Source organism: Mercenaria mercenaria, chromosome 18, assembly GCF_021730395.1.
Source record: "Mercenaria mercenaria strain notata chromosome 18, MADL_Memer_1, whole genome shotgun sequence".
NCBI classification, from domain to species: domain Eukaryota; kingdom Metazoa; phylum Mollusca; class Bivalvia; order Venerida; family Veneridae; genus Mercenaria; species Mercenaria mercenaria.
The window spans coordinates 53589163-53607634 of NC_069378.1; the positions used below are offsets into that span (position 1 = coordinate 53589163).

At 30.3% G+C, this 18472-nt stretch overlaps 1 protein-coding gene across 1 annotated transcript; it reads left to right on the forward strand.

Moving 5' to 3' along the window:
- Window positions 1–8221: 8221 nt before the first annotated feature.
- On the forward strand, window positions 8222–16254 carry LOC123539183 (interferon-induced protein 44-like). The gene is made up of 6 exons (XM_045323694.2): window positions 8222–8306; window positions 9718–9788; window positions 11011–11193; window positions 12275–12415; window positions 13186–13360; window positions 14654–16254. The coding sequence occupies exons 1-6, from the start codon at window positions 8249–8251 to the stop codon at window positions 14941–14943; spliced, it is 918 nt and encodes a 305-aa protein (XP_045179629.2). The 5' UTR covers window positions 8222–8248; the 3' UTR covers window positions 14944–16254.
- Window positions 16255–18472: the final 2218 nt, after the last annotated feature.

Genomic DNA, 18472 nt, shown 5'->3' on the forward strand with positions numbered 1-18472 from the left:
CAAAAAAAAAAACAAGACGGTGGGGTTTTTTTGGTATGTTGGCTGCTAGTCTAGGGATACCTTTGATTACATCTTTGTTAAGTGGTAAGGGACTGGTCAGGGTATACAGATTGATTCTCAGAGAAGACCTTTCAGACGAATTCCTATAGTAAAAAAAAAAATAAAATTTATAAACAACCTATTTCTAACTTTGAAATTGAAAATGGGTAAACCAATTAAAAATAAAAACTTTAGGGGTGTATTTAGTAGAAATAATTACTAAAATTAAAAAAAAGGACGAGTGGGAATTATAAATTTGGACGACTCTGTTGGTCTGGAACACATTGGGTTTGTTATTTAAATAATATGTACTTTGATTAAAAACCCGAGGTTTTTTCTGAGAAATGCTTTGTATTTCGATCCATTTGGATTCCCCCACCAAAAGAAGTAATTCAGTATATACCAAATGTAAAATACAACAAAGTTCAATATCAAGACAAAACAAGTATGCTTTGCGGATATATTGTTTTATTTTTTTATTAAAATGTTACAAGATAAAGTACCGTTGTATGATTTATGTATAAAAATACTAAAAATTAATAATCAAAGAGTAAATGAACAAAACTATTATAAATTATTTTAATAAAAAGGACATGTAAATTAAACTTATTAAAAAATGTGTTTTTATTTAACTGGAATAATTAATATAATGGGAATATTCAAAAATATAAAAGGGAAAAAATAAATTAAAATAGAAAACAAAATAGAAAGGCAATTAATAAGAAAACCTCCATTGTTTTTAACAAGTTATAAACCCCAAAATACTGATGGTGGATTATTTCAATGGAAAATGTAATGCTAGTCCTGGTTTAGTTCAAAAAGGTAATAATGTAAGAATTAATTTTAATTGCATTTTAATTTTCTTGTTGATGCAAATTTAAATTAGAAAAAAGGAGAAGTAAATTACAGCTAAAAAATAAAGAAAATGTAATTCTTCAAAATTACGATTTTAAAAAATAACAGAAAATAATGAATCTATTTCTATTATTATGCTAATAAATTTTTAAAAAAATGATGTTATTTCTATTAATTCTTTAAACGTTTAAAATATTCAGTTAACAATTTATGGTTCTATAATTTAATAAAAACTTTAAAAAAAACTTTATAAAAACTTTAATAAAAACTTTAATTAATTTAAGAATAAGCTAATGTATCAAAACCATTATCAAGAATATATTTTTATCGTCATAACATGATAAAGATGTTTTATTTATAACATTTAAATGGAAAGATTGTGTTTATCAGAACGAATAACTTTTAAAGTGTGATTACTTTGGGTTGAATTAAACAAAGTATCTTTGTAATTTTTATGAACTATTGTTTTCTTAACAAAAAGTTTTTTAATTCCTTTACATTTTTTATGGTTAACTTCGTTTTCTAATAAATAAGAATACATTTTATTCTTAATCCGACAAATTCAACAATTACTACACCGGCAGCTTCATCTTTAAATTTTCCAATTACTTTTTGTTGTAATCAAAATAAAACTTTGAATTACTATCGTAATCACTATTATCAAATAAATCTTTGTCCTTATAAAAGTCTTATACGCATCTTTGGTTTTATTTCACAACATATTTAATCAGTGTCAGTAAACAATAATTTACAATTACCCTTGTACTTTTCTTTTAAAGTAATTATAATGAAAATCATACATTAAATATTTTGATAAATCTAGAATGCACATTCAACATAAAAAGGTCTGTTAATAACAAACTTTCTTTTATTCTATGAATACCAAAAAGGTTAGAGTTAAACATCGTTGAACTAACAAATGAAGGTTTGGGTATGTATTTTAATAAAATATTTTCATCATGTGTTAAAAATTTTAAAATTAACCCTCTTGCGTAAATTCTCCATCGTTCTTACCGAATACAGAATTGTTCATTAACTTAAAAAAGTCCTTTTCAAATGAATTTTTTGCTTTAAACTTTTTTGAGTATTAAAATAATATACTTTTTTAACCAAGGCTTTTGTCAAAAGTTAATATTTTATGTATTTTTGTTACTTTTAACCCTAATTGTGTATAAGTTCAAGATTTTTATAATGAACTACATAATTTTGTTTTTTCATTAAAGTTGGAACCAACTTCTTTACATTACTTTTTCCTATTTTCAAATTCTGTTTTAATATTTTTATATAATCAGAAAGCCATTGATCTGGTATTTTTATTTTTTCAGGGGCTAAAGGATAATCGTTGTGGGTTTTTATGTAATTCTTTTGGATATTCAAGATCACATTCAACTAAAAAAGTTAGTTCGGATATAAATTTAAAGTTTCCAGAGGGCAAAGGTTTTGACACTAGCCCAAACCGTAAAGGTTATTGGCGTAAGGTACAAAATGTATTTGCTTTAAGTTTAGGATCAAATTTTCAAAATTTTTATTTTTGCTTTAGTTCTGTTTAAAATAAACTTTTTCCTTCGTCCCTTTTCAATAAAAGAAAAATATCAATTAGTTAAAAATTTAAAATTAATTCGTCATTTTTAAATTGTCCAAGCAAACCCCCGGACTCCAAAAAATGACAAGGTCTTTTTTTGTAGTACCCCCAAAATAATTTTCTAAAATTTTTGAATACTGCAAAAATTTATCGTCATTTTTTAAATTAGATCATGAATTTTCCCATTGTTTTTATTTTAAATTTATTCCAAAATTTTTTTTTCATGTTCGTATTCATTATAAAAAAATTTTATTTTAAAATTTAAAATTGAATAAAATTTCTTTTAGAAGGAAAATTTGTTTCTTTGAATTTTTTAATAAACCCATGTAATCATATGGATAAAAACCCCTTTTGCTTTAATAAATAATGTTTTCACAATCAAATTTTTGGGATAATTTTTTAAAATTTGGAATATTTTTTAAAAGTTTCCAATGATTGAGACATAAACGAAATGAATAAAGTCAAGTCAGAAATCATAATCCCATATATTTTCTATTGTTGGAATAACTTTAAATTTTTTTTTGAATTTTCCTTTTGTTGCATAAAAAAGTGCCCGTCATAACCTTTAAAATTATGAAAAAAAACGGGGAATTTTATGTGTTTTTTTAAAATTAATATTACATTTTAAAGTGAGCCTTCCCTGAATTTCCTTTATGACAAGTCACGTATGGTGGATGCGGCCCCCGGGGCGTTCCTGACATTCCCCTTCTATATATTCTTTTTACAGTATGACAAAAATTTTGTTTTTTAAATTCGCTTTCATCTTTTTTAGACTTTTAGTTCTTTGTTAAATTTCTCAAAATTTTTTCTTTCAATTTTCCCTTTCCTAAAACATTTTTTAAATAAACTTCCCAAACTGCATTAGGTCCTCTTAATCGGGGTTGGTTTAGTTTATTTTTGTCATAACAACAAAAACTTATAGCCGTAACCAAAATTATTTGATTTTGTTATGGGTTCAGTAAAATGAAGATTTAGTTGTGGTTTAAAACAGTTAAACTTTTTTAGTTATTGATTCAAAATCACAATAAATTAAAAAAAGGTTGCTAAACCTTTATGATAATTTTTTTAAAATTTTATTTACTTCCCTCTTTTGGATTTTTCACCCTTTGGGTACCTTTAAAAATTTAAAAAAATTTGGTTTGTGTTATTTAATATTCTTTCTTTTGAAAAATTCTGTAAACATGATTTAAAAAATGTTTTTTATGTTGATCTTTGGTTTTATTAAAATTTAAATTTTTAAAATTTTTTCCAAAAATAAAGTTGGACTTGGGTTTGGTGATTTAAGTCGCCGTTTTTTTTATCATTGTAATAGAAAATGTCACAGTGTTCTTCGTATTGATATTTTGATATGTAAATTGATAATACTATTTTCTTCAAACCAATATATTAATTTATATTTCATTTAAAATTCTTTTTTGGTTTTTTGATTTAATGTAAAAGGAAATTTAAATTCCCGTATAATAAAGTGTTTATTGTTTTTTATTTTGAAATCTTTTTAGGGTTTGTTACAGGAAATTTTTTTAAACTAAAAGACACCTCTAAAACATTTATTTCATCATTTTTTATATTTATTAATCCTTTCATTTGGTGTTGTTGGGTTTTGGGGAATTTAAATAACTTGAAACAGCCCAAGGATTTTACTTATATTTATTTTAAATGGATCAACTGACTTTTCTCCCGCGCTTCTTAGAATCCAATTTAAATTCTTTTATTTTTTCTTTTAAAGCTTGTGTAAGTTTTTTTTATTTCGTTAGTGTTAAAAATTTTAAAGCCTTTTTATTTAAAAAAAGTGATTTATATTTGTATCGTTTTATCCTTTTTGCAAAAGTTATTTTTAAAAAAAAATTTATTTTTTATACTTTTAAAGTTTTAAGTTCGATTTAAGTATTCATAAGAGTCGTTTATAGTTAAATATAATTGATTTTCGGATCTTGTCTATATGTAATTTTTAATTTCAAATTTTTTATAATATTGTTTTGTAAAATCTTCGTTTCCATCTATTATTATATTTAAAAAAAAAAAAATCACAAAGGGGAAAAAAGGTTTAAAAAAAAATAAAAAAATTAAAAAATTTTTAAAAATTATTTTTAAAGATGAATTAAAATATTTAAATTTATATCTTTTTCCGCTGGTTTTTTGATATTCCACTTTTAATTGGGTTTTTTCCTTTGCAGCACTTTTTATTCCCCTGAATTAAATTTTTAAGGTCTTTGGTGCTGCATAAGTGTTTTTTATTTTTTTCCCTTATTAGTTTCCAATCGGTTGAAATAAACTTTTTTGGGATTGTTCAAATATTATTTGGTCTGGGACAATCACATAATTTTTCAGCTTTTTTTCTTCAGTTAATGAAAACCACGCCCCATTAAAATAAAGTTCTTTTACGAAGAAAAAGGTCTTAGCTTTTTTGTAATTTTTAAATGACATGATTTTTTTTTCATCGAAACTTTTGTTTAAAGTTTTGTTTTAAATAACTTTTCTTCTTTTAAAAAATTTTTTTATAAATTTTTTGTTGGATTCTTTTTTTCTCCAAAAAGTGTAGATAATTTTGGTATAATTTATTTTCCTTTCTTTTAAACCCATCTTTTTTTAATATATTATGAAAAAAATCTTTAAAAACGCATAATGAAATTTTTGTTTTGGAAAAATTTTGTTTTATTTTTTATCTTTTGAAAAAGTTTTTAAAAAGTCATTTTTTCTAAATTTTTTTAAAAAATGTTAAAATTTTAATACTTCTTGAAAATTCTTTTTAACCTTTCTTCATGAAATTTTGTGAGGTTTTTAATAATTAAAAAATTTTGTTTTCTTCCGTTTGTTTCTTTTTTAAAGTTTTTTTAAAACATTTTTTGGGGGGTCGGTTTTAACATAAACAATCCTAAATTTGGGGTTTTTCCATATGGTTTTATAATATGTCATTTTAAAAAGATTGTATATGCCACCGGGGTCATTTTAAAACCCCTTGTCGTGAGTTGTTTTGTAAAAACGTTTACGTTAGTTAAATAAACTTTTAAGGCAGAAACCAAAAAATGTTTGCAGAAGATAACATTTTTTTTGACTTTTTTAAAGTTGTTAGCGAAAAAAAAAAAAAAAATTTTTGGGAAAGGGTTTCTTGAGCAGCAAGTTAAAAAAAGTTATATGAATTTTTCCGCTTGGATCCTTTTAAAATTTTCCCAATTGTGTTTTGGTTTGGAATTTTTTAAAAATTTGGGGTTTTTTTTTTTTAATATCTAAAACGTATTTTTTCCTGATGCAATTTTCCCCTTTTTGATAAAATTTTTTCTTTTTAAAAATTATAGAAAAAATCTTTATTAAATTTTTAATAAAACCTTCTTTTTTTTTTCTTTTTATACCCGTTAAGTTTAATTCCCTTTTGTGCATTTCAAGGGTGTTGAAATTTTTTTCTTTTGCTTTCAAATAGTTTTTGTAAAAATTCCTGTAACTTTATTTGGATTTCTTTATTTATTTTCCCCAATCCGTGCTTTTTTTAAAAGTTGTTTTATTTTGTGGGATGGTTTTTTTAAAAAAATTTTTTGTGTCAGTTTTGGTTGTTTTTAAATTGGGTAATTACTGAGGAACGCCCAGAAACTGCTACAAATATTGGAATGCTGGAAAAGGAAATGCAGCTGAACAAAAAAACACTGCTTAATTATAACCCCAGTCTTATTCCCAAAATTTTAATTTTTCTGTAACAGCACGTTTAGTTAAGGAAAAATTATTGATCTATTGTTTTATTCCATTATTATTGAAATTAGATTTTTTTTGCCATTTATATAATTAAACTTTTTATTTCAAAATTTAAAATTTTTTAAAGTCGCTAAACGGTACCCAATTTTAAATTTTTCTTTGAACCTTTCCATTTTACAAAAGTTGTTTTTTCTTATAGTTCGTCTAATAACTTTTTTTTTCTAAAACTTTTTGGTAGTGGGTTTTTAAAGTTTTTGTTTTAAAAGCCTTGAATTTTTCTTTTAAAATCTTTAATAGTGAAATTTCGGGTTTTGTTTTATTTTTTTTAAAATTTAAAAATTTTTCCCCTCGTCTTTTGGGTGTAATTTTTTTCAAAAGCCTTTTAAGTTTGCTTAAGCAAATCGATCCTTTTTTTAAATTTTGTTTGCTTTTTGGTATCTTTAAACCCCCATATAAATTAAAGTAAACAGTCCCTTTATTTAAGTTTTTATGTTCGGTTGGTGTATTTTTTTCTAGAAATGTTTTGTTTTTTTTAAATTTTTCAACCCTTTGCAAATTATTTTAAATAAGTATAAGTATTATTTGCTGTAAAATATTTCCCCATTTTCTTTTTTTAAATTTTTTAAATTTTTTTTACTAAGCCTTTCCTTTTAAAAGTATGGTACTATTAATCTTTTTTTTATTCAAAAATGATTCAAACTTTTTTTATAAAAATTTTTTTCCCTTTATCTTTTCCCATAAATTTTGTGGAATCCCTTTCAGTCTTCGGGGTTTTGTCCCCGTTTATTTCAGAAATTATTTTTTCAAATTTTTCAGTAACAGATTTCCCGTTTTTTTCTTTAATTTAATAAACAAGTATTTACTAAAAATTTTTAATAACGGTTAACAAGTTTTTCTCCCTTTTTTATATTTTTAAAAGTTGCATGTCAAATAAATCAGTGACCAAGTATCACAATTCATTAACTTCACTCTTCGTTTCCTAATTTTCTTTTATTGGGTTTTTTAATTCTTCGATTCATCGCTCCAATTTATTTGGGGGTTCTTACCCCCCCCCCGTTTTTTGATTTTTTCCCCCAAAACCCAAATTTGTATTCGTTTTTTTTTAGCTGGTTTTAAACTAAAGTTTTTTAATCTTTTCTCCAAATGTTTTTGATTTAGTTTTTTTTTTAATTGGGAAACTTTTTTTGTCACATTCACTTTTTTTAGTTTTTGGGATAGAAAAAAAAATGGGCCTAATCTGCATCAGTTCTTGAAGGAGGTCCCTTATTTAAAAGGGTTTCCCGGGCCCAATAATTTATCCCGGAAGTGTTAAAAACCTTTTTTAGGTAATAAAGGAACATTGCTTTGTGAATATCTAAAAATTTCCCCCGTCTTTTTAAAAAACTTTTATTTCTTTTTCCCAAGATAAAAAAGTAGCCATCATTTTCCCGTTTTTTTTTGTAACATAATGAGGATTTTATTATCAGTAATTTTTCTTTCTTTAAAAAAATATATTTTTTTTGTAAAAAATTATATCAAAAGTATTTAAATTATTTAAAGGGCTAATAAGTAGTTATTAATTTAAATAAGTCAAAGACCCGGGCTTGTATTTTTATCAAAAAAAATAATTTTATAAACGTTTAAACAATTTTACTAATGCTTTAACAATAATTTGTTAAAATTGGTTTTTTTTTAATTTGGGTAGCTTTGGATTTTTAAAAAGAGGGGGGCTAATTAAATTGAAAAAAGTGTCTCAAAAGCGGTATTTCTTTAAACTATTGTAATTGTAAAAACGTGAAAAAAACCTGACCTATCCCAAAAAAAAACCAAAAAAAATCAAAAAAGTGCAGTTTCTTGCAATTATCAGGTTTTAAATATATTGATGTATGAACAAAGGGTTTCGTTTCTAGATGTAGTCGTTTTAATTGTTTTAAAGCGATTTTAGGGGGGTTTCATGAAAAAAAAATCCCCGTTAATACCACACTCCAAACAATTTAAGACATAATGTTACTTCATCTGCTTTTTTTTACAAGAATCAAAGCAATGATTTTATAAGATGGACTAGAATTCCCGAACTGCATTTTACTACAGTAACTGCAAACAGACGTTTCAATGATATTGTATTTACACATACGCTATCTGCTGGAAAGTATGGGAGGATCTCCTTCAAGTAAGAAATTATATCATTTTGTCATTTTAGATGTGCATGATTTATCTTTTTTATATGAGAATGTATAAGAAAAATGTTCACATCTCTACATTTGTAGAATTTTGTTGAATTACTGTTACCATTTTCACATTTTATTTGTTGAATCATTTTTAACTAGTTGAATCTACCTTCTTGTCTGATACACACTTTTGGGAAATAAAGATACAGAAATTGTATAGAATTCTTGCAACTTGCAACAGCTCACCTGGTCAGAATGTTCAATGCTAGTTATTTTATCTGGTAAATTGTCCGTCCTTCGTTTTCAATTATACCGAAACATTTTCTTCGACCTTCTGCTCGACTGATTTATGGACTTCTGAAACTTTAAATAGACAATAAATCTTAAACCGTTCTTTTTCTTTTTTTTTAGTTGTTGTTTATTTTTTATTTTTGTTGTTGTTGTTTTCCTTATGAAGCGCCTAATAAATCGTTACCAACTAGGTCAGTTAGATTTATTGACTTTTTCGATCGCAGATTTAACTGAAAATATTAAATACAGTTTATGAAACATGTTTGTGTGTATGTGTATAAGATTTAATTTTGCAGGAATAACCAGTTGCATATTTGACAGTATGCCAAAATCTGAGGAAACTATGACTATAGCATTTTGTTAGCGCTCGGATATAAGTATAAAAGTTGTGCTTTGGCCCAAATAATATGAAGTGAACTAGGGATTGTCGTTTTCTAGGGTTCTCATTACGTAAAGAATGATCATTTAAAGTTTATTGTTTTGAGAATTCGTTTCTTAATGGAAGAACATTGTATGTTTTAAGAAATTACCTGATATTAATGGTTAGAATCCCACAATACCGCCAACTATTGTGATTCAGTAAAAATATGAACTCTTTTAATGAACGGTTCCATAACTATTAAAAAAAGTGTTCATAGAAGAAATAATTGTTTTGCATAAAAATTGAACAACTTATACATGACTGTACGAAACAATTGTCAATTTACTGATTTGGTCCCGGAAAAGACTGCAAGAAGTGGCTATTTTTTTCAGATAGTTCAACGCTCCGAGCTTGTGTTCTGGGGAAGAATTTGAAAGTTATCATTTTCTTTGCCAGAATTCACACGCGACCAGGATTCTAAAATGAAATAAATTCTTTGATCAATTTTGATAGGAAACTATCCAAGGTTCATTGAGGCAAAGCGTCAAAGATTGATTTAAGTGGCAATTTATAGACGGACGGACAAATTGACAATTGACCAACTGACAGACAACTTGCGATGTGCAACCATAATACCTTCGTGTTCCTGCTGAACTAAAATAAACCGTCCTAAATAATATCGATTAAGTATTTTTGAACTTTATCTTTAAAATCGTAGAACTCACAAAGAACCATAGTGTCAACTACTGTTTTTGTTTCAGCCCCTCCACCTCCTCCGCCTAAGAAACTGACAGACAGACCATGGAGGCAACCGTCAACCTGGAATGCAACGGTGAATGTCATTTAGCAAATATTTAAATACTGCAAACTATTTCAAACGAACTCTATCGGTATTTTCTCGCAACAGTACCGATTAAAAGTGTTTTAAGGATGTTTAAAAAACTAACATTATTAGAATAGTATATCTTTTATCTGACCCCCTGAGATGTTTAGATGATATTTCAAGATTTAAACATGTCGAACAGTTCTGTTTTACTGTATCCCCGATGTTAAAAAATTATAAATAAAAATAATGCTATTTCTTGAAAGGAAATAAGAAATATGCTACTTTTACACCTAATGTTTGTTTCTTCAAAAACGAAATTTTTTTTTTTCATGTTGTATTTTAAATATTTAAAATTGTGTTTACTAAATATGTACATGTACAGATTATCGTCAACGTTTGACCGCAATATGATAAACTCAACCACTGAATCCAAACAGGACATACTACATATTTTTACATTTGAATTCAATTTTTAAATGTATCTACTATGTCATATTTATGTCGTTTACTGGATGTCCTTCACTCATGAATTCACTGCATCAAAACGAGGAACATCTTTCAAGTAATCACTTCTTGATTAAACCAAGCCAAGGACAAATAGCTATGGTCTTAAACCGTTTTATTTCTTAATTTGGAAAACATAGTATTCGCATGCCAACAGACAAAATAATGTAATTTATCGGAGAAAATGTTTGTTTTCGTATTGAAATTGCAATGATATTGAAAATAAAAATGATCTAGCATTTGTCTAAATTATAGAAACTTTACCGGAATAAAATTAGTATTCATTGACAGCAGTTCAAAAATAATTCATGATAACAAAATATCACTATTACCGTTAGGTCTGTATACCGTATATACGCAAAGAGCTAAACCTACTTAAATTTTACAGGGGCTTGAGAGGTGTTGCATATTTCACTGCCTGTCATGTGCAGACTCATTCAAACCGCGTTCGATTGTTTTGCTTTGTTTGATTCTCTGTTTTCAAAAAATCTTTTGACAGATATTATTAACCAAACACAAGGACATTAGATGGAAATGGGGGCAGTAAAATAGAAATCAGTTTACCAATCTCAAAAGAATTAAGGCTTAATGTCACAGAATTAACAGAATCAACTTACAGGAAGCCCTGTCATATCAAATAACTTCAAATTCCCTGCATTTCGACAGTCTTACATAATACGGTGTTGTTACAATGCAAGTAACTCCCTGTCTCCATCTCTTTCAGCTTGAACAGTCTATTTTATCAGACATTCGCCAGTTAGATCCCCAGAAGAAACCAAATCTATTGATTCTAGGGCCGGTGGGAGCAGGAAAGTCGAGTTTTATCAATTCAATTTTAAGTATTGGTAAAGGAAGAAAATGTGCATCGGCACCAACAGGAGAATCAAGTTCCAGCTGGACACTAGATGTAAATATTCATGACCCCCTTCGAAGAAGGAAGGGTATATTGTTTTGCAGGTCGGTCTGTCTGTCTGAATGTCGGTCAGTCTGTCGGTAAGCTGCTTCCAGATGCTAACTAAAGAACTCTTGGGGGCTAGGATCGTGAAAGTTGATAGGGAGGTTGGTTATCAACAGCAGATGATCTTTAATGATTTTGAGATCAGTATGTCAAAGGTCAAGATCACAGTATCTCCGGAACATTTAACGGTTTTCGGATGATAACTCAAGAATGTTTGGACCAAGGATCATGCAAGTTGAAAGGGAGGTTGGTCATGATCAGAATATGACTCTTATTGATTTTGAGATCAGAAGGTCAAAGATCAAGGTCACATTGACAGGAAGCAATGTTCCGGACGAAATCTCAAGAATGCTGGAGCATAGGATCGTGAAAATTGATAGAGCGGTCGGTCATGACCAGCAAATGACTCCTGTTGATTTTGAGATCAGTAGGTCAGAAATCAAGGTCACAGTGACCCGGAACAGTTCAACGATTTCCGGGTGATATCTCAAGAATGCTTAAGCCGAGGATCATGAAAATTGATAGAGAGGTTGGTCTTGACCAGCAAGTTACTCTATGTATGTTTAGATATGTAGGTCGAAGGTCAAGGTCACAGTGACGAGCAACAGTAAAACAGTTTCTTGACAATAACTCGGAAACGCTTGGGTTAATAGGTCAAAGGTTAATGTCTACGAGCTGTTGTTGTATTTATATTGGCTGTATTAATGCTTATTTATATTATAAAAAAAAACCCGCGCTTCCACCGAACGAAAATAAATTTGATTAGATAGGTAGAAAATTACCGTGTAGTGAACACACGATAACACACGATAATTAGTGAGATTTACATGTATACACTTTATCAAAAAGTGCCTTTTATAAAATACTTAATACATAATGCTGCCATTCCGTTTTGAGAAGTTTGCTAAAAGACATGCATAAAAGTGCTTTTCAATTATATTTCATTTTTTAAGGTTTATGTCTGAACTTTTCTAAATGATTTTTTTTTTAATTTTAACGAATGAATGCATAACGATAAGTTGTTTTACAGCTTGACAGGTTCACTGAGCGAAGTCTACTGAAAAAGTATCGCCTATTAGACTGCATGGGTATTGAACCTACTGTAGGACACGGATTCCACCCGGAAGATATCGTTTGCTTGCTTAAAGGACATGTCAAGAAAGGATATAAAGTACGTTCGTCGTTAAATGTATTATTCCAGACATTACACGATGTAAAATTGTTACTTCTACCTAAGTCTTTTCATGTGAGGTAAAATTATACAAGCTATAACAGGAATTAAGAAAGTAGAAACGAAACAGAAGTAATCAGGAAATCATATTTTAAAATAAGTCATTAAAATATTTACCCTCCCATGTTCTTATCAAACAATGATTTATGATGTGAGGAAGCCATCTAGCTGGCTTACGGAAGGTCAGTGGTTCTACCCAGGTGCCCGTTCGTGATGAAATAATGCACGGAGGAGCACCTGGGGTCTTCCTCCACCATTAAAGTTGGAAAGTCGCCATATGACCTATCATGTGTCGGCGCGACGTTAAATCCAACAAAAAATTATGAATTTGTGCCAGTATTAAATCACAATTGTTTAAAAGGTAAGAAAACAATACAAAAATGAAATTCTGCTCAACTACATAAACGATTTTTGGCTTCATGAACTAAGTGATATATAGGCTGAAGGATGCCAGTTAAGGTTTTCAATCGTAGATGGTAAGTCTAAATTTATATCCACCTTTCAAAGTTACAAGGGAAAGAAGCACTAATTACATAATCTGGCGTAATTAAAACTCACAGGGTTCTGTCTGTTAAGATTTATATTTTCCAAATAAATGTAAATACAAGTGTATATGAAAAAAAATGTTTGAATTGGTTGAATTTGATTGTACAAGTACTATAAAACAGTGTACAAAATGACAGATAAAGGTCACATATTGAATTTTTTAGTTTAATCCTGCAAGCCCAATTACGGAGTCTAGTGAGCACTACAGACGCAATCCGGAGTTCGGAGACCAGACTCATTGTGTAATTTTCGTGGTGAATGCAAAAACGATCCATTCTGGTATACCACCGGCATATGTACAGAAAATCAGCTATCTGCAGGACAAGATAAAGCGAGAACGTAAGATATTTCTTGCGGAGTAATACAAAAACTATTTGTGTGACATTATGTTATCGATCATGTTAGCGATACGATTTCTACGCAGGTTTTGAAACTATTGAATATTAGATTAAAGTTTTTCACAATGTTTTACATACCTCTTCTTTTGTTAGACAGAGGTCTATATTTTTCTGAAAGACCTCTTTGAACAAAAGAATTCTCGTGCTGGGGACTAGTTGTTCTGACCCGGACCTGAGCACGTGAAAAGTGACGAAATGGCATCTATTAAACACATAGATGTGTTTCAATATCATGCTTTTATGGTGATTTTATCATGATTGCTCATGATTACCAAATAAAATAGTCAGTGGTAAATAAACGGATTTTCAAAATAACTTTATTAACATTTCTTCTTACATGTATGCATGATTAAAAGATAGAAAAAATCCTAATTTCCAAACAATGCCTTAAAAGATGAGAGACAAAGATATGTCTGTGAAATCAAAATCATGATTAATCAAAATTAAGATTGAATAATCGCTCTACCACTGAGGCAGACAAAAACGTTTTACAATTTACCATTTTCGAGCATATTCCAGTCAAAACATTATTTTCAGTTAAATATTAAGCAACTGAATATTTAGCAACACAGATTCTAACAAGTAAATTCAATTAATTTGTATCCCCCGCAAGATAGGTTTGTGGTGAGGAATGGCAAGAAAATATATCCGGCAAATAGTTAAACAAATAGGACATTTTGAGAAGGAATAACGGTATGTAAGTCGGATATCGACATCGGCCTTTCTCTGTAGGAAAGACCTGCGCACGGGCTTCTCGAAACACCCCGAGCGCTTCGCGCTTGCGATGTTCACACGAAGCCCGTGCGTAGTCTTTCCTACAGAGAAAGACTTCGTACTCGGTCGATATCGTATACAGATATATACAAGCAAATCGCGGGTAAATTATTCAGGCATGAAATTTATGGGCAGTCTTAGTTTTGTTGAGATTGAAGATTTAATCGATTATTTAATACACAAACTTATCATGTTATATTCATACCGAAAGGTAAATTATTAACCGTGTTTTGCATCTTTAATTACAGTGATGTGGTCTTGCAGATATTTCTAATCAAACAAATATACTTTTTAGAAAAGTTCAACAATACAATCGTCAACTTATGACCAAACGTTTTAACACCGCTTTACAATTCGCATTTTTCACAGGAGACTTCCAGTAAAATGCATGTATTTCTATATTCAACTCTTAAATGAAGAAACAAACAAATATTGCTAAAGGTCTGGTTTTGTTTTGCAGATATTCCTAGGATTCTGATCCTTACAAAAGCCGACCAACTCTGTGACGAAGTAGAAAGAGATATTACAAATATGTTTTGGAGCGTCAAGGTACAGGAAGCGGTCAAAACTGCAAGTGAGGTTTTCAGTATTGACCAGGCATCAATACATCCGGTCAAGAATTATGAAGTTGATTTCAATATAGACACTAAGACAAACATCCCACTTCTAATTGCACTGAGGCAGACAATGCAATATGCTGCAGACAGAGTGGAACGTGTGTTAGATAATGATGATGACGATAGTGATTGATAGACGTTGAGTTTATAACAGTCATACTACGAGTTCTATGTTAACATGAAATTTGTTTACATGCCTCTTCAGAGCTTTTCTGGGACAAATTACTGTAAAATCGTTTAATTTCGTGGGCATGAAATTTCGTGGTTTTGTTCAAAACCGCAATTTCGTGGGGATATGAAATCGTGGATTTCAACTTTTGAACATAAAATGAATTGGAATTTTACTTGTTTGTTGGGATTAAATTCCGTGGATTGACTCAACCACGAAATCCACGAAAATTAGTCCCCCACGAATATTAATGATTTCACAGTACTCTGTTAACATTCTCATGCATTTTCGTTGTCTTTCGCGTTTTCATTACGTAGCACGCATCAGGATATATGTCTGCATTTCTTAGATGCTGATGGTACCAGTTAATAAACTTCAGTTTTTTTACGCAACATAAGGCTTCTTTTTACAATATGTAGAGATATAATAATGTAGCGTTAATAACAGTAATATTCACTGTAAGCACTGCACTTCAGAATAGCTGTTCAGACAATAAAAATACTGAATTATGATTATACTAGTTTAGTAACATTGTAACAGTCTCCTGTGAATGCTGCTTTTAAAAGTGACTTACTGCTATATATTATTTTGAAGATAGCGTAAGTAAAGGGAACAGTTTCAGTATATGATTCGTTATGCAATATCTGAGTTTGAAAAAATATATTTATGTTTTACAACAGATACAGGCACAATCAACACGAGAGGTTTAACATTTAATACATTTAATACCTGTGACTGAAGGTACAGTCAAAATTCATGAACATAATTGTGCAGCTTCAGTTCATATCATGTTTGAAAACTCAAATCATTTTTTTTTCACACAAAATTCAGCGGACGCGTATTGTTATGCGTATATGGGTTTTCTAAATGCAGGCGTACATAATACGTCTTGAAATATAAAACATTTTATCAGCTTGTACATACTAGTGGGGGAACTGCCTGCAGGTACACAAAGTAACTAGGCACAGATATCGCCGTTTTCAATATAGTACACGCACGTTTTATGTAGATGCCAAAATTTGTACATATGGCTTGAATTGAAATCCTAATTTCAGTAATAAACTTTATTGAAGGTCCACTGTTTACTGGTAATTTGCAGATACGTTCGGTACTTTATAGCTTTCTGCCACACTGCTTCATGTGTTTGTACTTACACTGACATATCGTACTTACACCACTAACTGTTTCAGAAGTTTGATGACTAATGTGTTCAAAACATAGCTGTGCTCGCAATCATTGTAAATTTTCTGTTATTAAAAAATGGGATTATAAGCTATATTTTTGTTTTATTTTGTCTTGTTTTTAATGGGAATACTATTTTGATCTTTGTTTCATAAAGACCGAAAATTCAAAATACGCTGCATAATATGGATAGCTCGCCGTTCTGCGAAATAGGTAGATAATACGAAGCAAGAGGTCGTTTTATATTATTCATGATGACTAAAGGTAAAGGTAAGCTTTATTTAACGTCGCATATAATCCAACATACAACACGAGCTCTTGTGCAACAAACTAGGTATCCAGTAACAGATACTTAACTGTGCTTATTATACCTCCTGGAACAACCCTTTCAATGCTGTGTGCCAAGCAAGGGAGCTACCGGTACCATTTTGCACGTCTCCGGGGCCGGGGATCGAGACCCAGTCATCCCGCACTCGAAGCGGACACTCTACTACTAGGCTACTGAGTATATTGACAGATCCATACGTTAAAATTGTCAGTTTTTTTTAAGATCTGATAGATGCAGGTAAGGAATCAATGTCATTTACAAACAAAACTTGAGCACTTGGGAGAGTTACACGTGTCCGTAAGGTCACAAACTTTTCAGTCGAAGATAATGTCCGTTTGGGACAGTTCAAACCGGAAGAATCCCGGTCGAGGATAATGTGAATTCAATTAAGATATAAATCTGGTATAATATAATATATAATATTAATATTCTATTACATATCCGACCGTTCCGTTAATATAAGTGGCGAGAATGGATTTTATTCGTCAACAATTTTTAATGTGTCAAAAATGGTAATCATCGTGTTCAGTCATTATGTCATATGCCTTTACCGGGGCCAAATATTATCTGACCGATAATTGATAGGAAATTCAGAATTTTCATGTCCTGTCCCGAAACAAGCATATGTAAAATCAAGGTTAAAAAAGTTTGTTAGGTGTCCCAATATACCCGACAACACTCTATTTGCTAAATTTGATCTGTTAATTTTATCAAAAAGAATGATTAAATACTTACTGTTACAGAATATGTGCTTCATTACATTTTATCATCGTAATATATTCACCGGTCACCGGGGCCTAGAGGTTAAGGCGTCCGTCTCGGGATCGAGGGGTCAAAGGTTCGAGCCCTATGGGGAGCGTTCATCCGAGGGATGTTTGTAATACGACTCGTTCTGAAAAGGCCAGTTCGTGAGCCGCGAGCTAGTTAAATGAATGGTTACCTATTTCTATCCGCCTGGCGCCTGGCATAGTAGTAGGAGTTGGGAGGTAATTGATACGCACAATAAAGGTGTCCCATTAGCCAAATTGGCTGGCCCTTTCAACAGGGGTGACACTATAATGAACAAGACCTTTAACTTAACCTTTTAATCATATATTTTTTGTATATGATTTTCAGTCTTATACACATATTATGTCAGTGTATCTCATACATTTTCTAATAATGGGGGCAAGGGACAGTAAATTTGAAAACTCCACAACTCTGCGCTGATACCAGTGCGAAAAAAATCATAAAAAATCCAATTTCGACAAATTCAAGGCAATTGTTGAGCGAATGTCTCGCATAGACATAGCACTTCATTATGTGACATTTTCAGTCTGCCGATTCTGTTGCTTCTGTGATAAAAACGAGTAAAACGCAGGTTTCAGGACACTAAATTTTTAGACAAAAATGGCCCAAAATGCACTCCTTGCGCGACCTGAACCGTATTATCTGCAAATGACTGACCTAAAACACATGCATATTTTTAAACCATGTGACCAGACGAAAATAATGGTGGGAAGAAAAGTATCACATAACCGTTTACTTTTTCCGCAAATTTGAGCTGAAGCTGGATGGATGGAGGACCGTTTCCAATTCGTCTGACTTCCGTTACCTCAGGTAAAGTTTTAGACCCGACCGTCTACATGGAGCTAGGAAAATCGATACATGCACATATTTATTTTACACAATAATCACACGTACGCAGGAATCCTTAGTTCTATAAACATCATAAATAACCAGTTGAATATATATGCCTGTAAAGTACATATGTCTATTTTATTTAAAAAACGTACCCGGGCCAAATGCGAAACTGGCCCCTGCCACTTAAGTAATCCTTTACCTAATTACTGCCAATTTCAGAATAGTGCGCCGATTCAATGTTTGCACCATACACATGGAGTGACTGACTGATATCGATTTTCTTATCGTGAGTGGCTAATTTTGTAATAGTCATTTACATAAACTCCGCCCAAAACGCGAGACAAGTTATGTTATGTGGGG

Excerpts from the sequence above, each read along its gene's own strand:
- LOC123539183 (XM_045323694.2), top strand. The coding sequence starts at position 8,249 with ATGATATTGTATTTACACATACGCTATCTGCTGGAAAGTATGGGAGGA. Across the intron at positions 11,194-12,274 it reads GTTCCAGCTGGACACTAGAT|CTTGACAGGTTCACTGAGCG; the intron begins GTAAATATTCAT and ends GTTGTTTTACAG. Across the intron at positions 12,416-13,185 it reads ATGTCAAGAAAGGATATAAA|TTTAATCCTGCAAGCCCAAT; the intron begins GTACGTTCGTCG and ends TGAATTTTTTAG.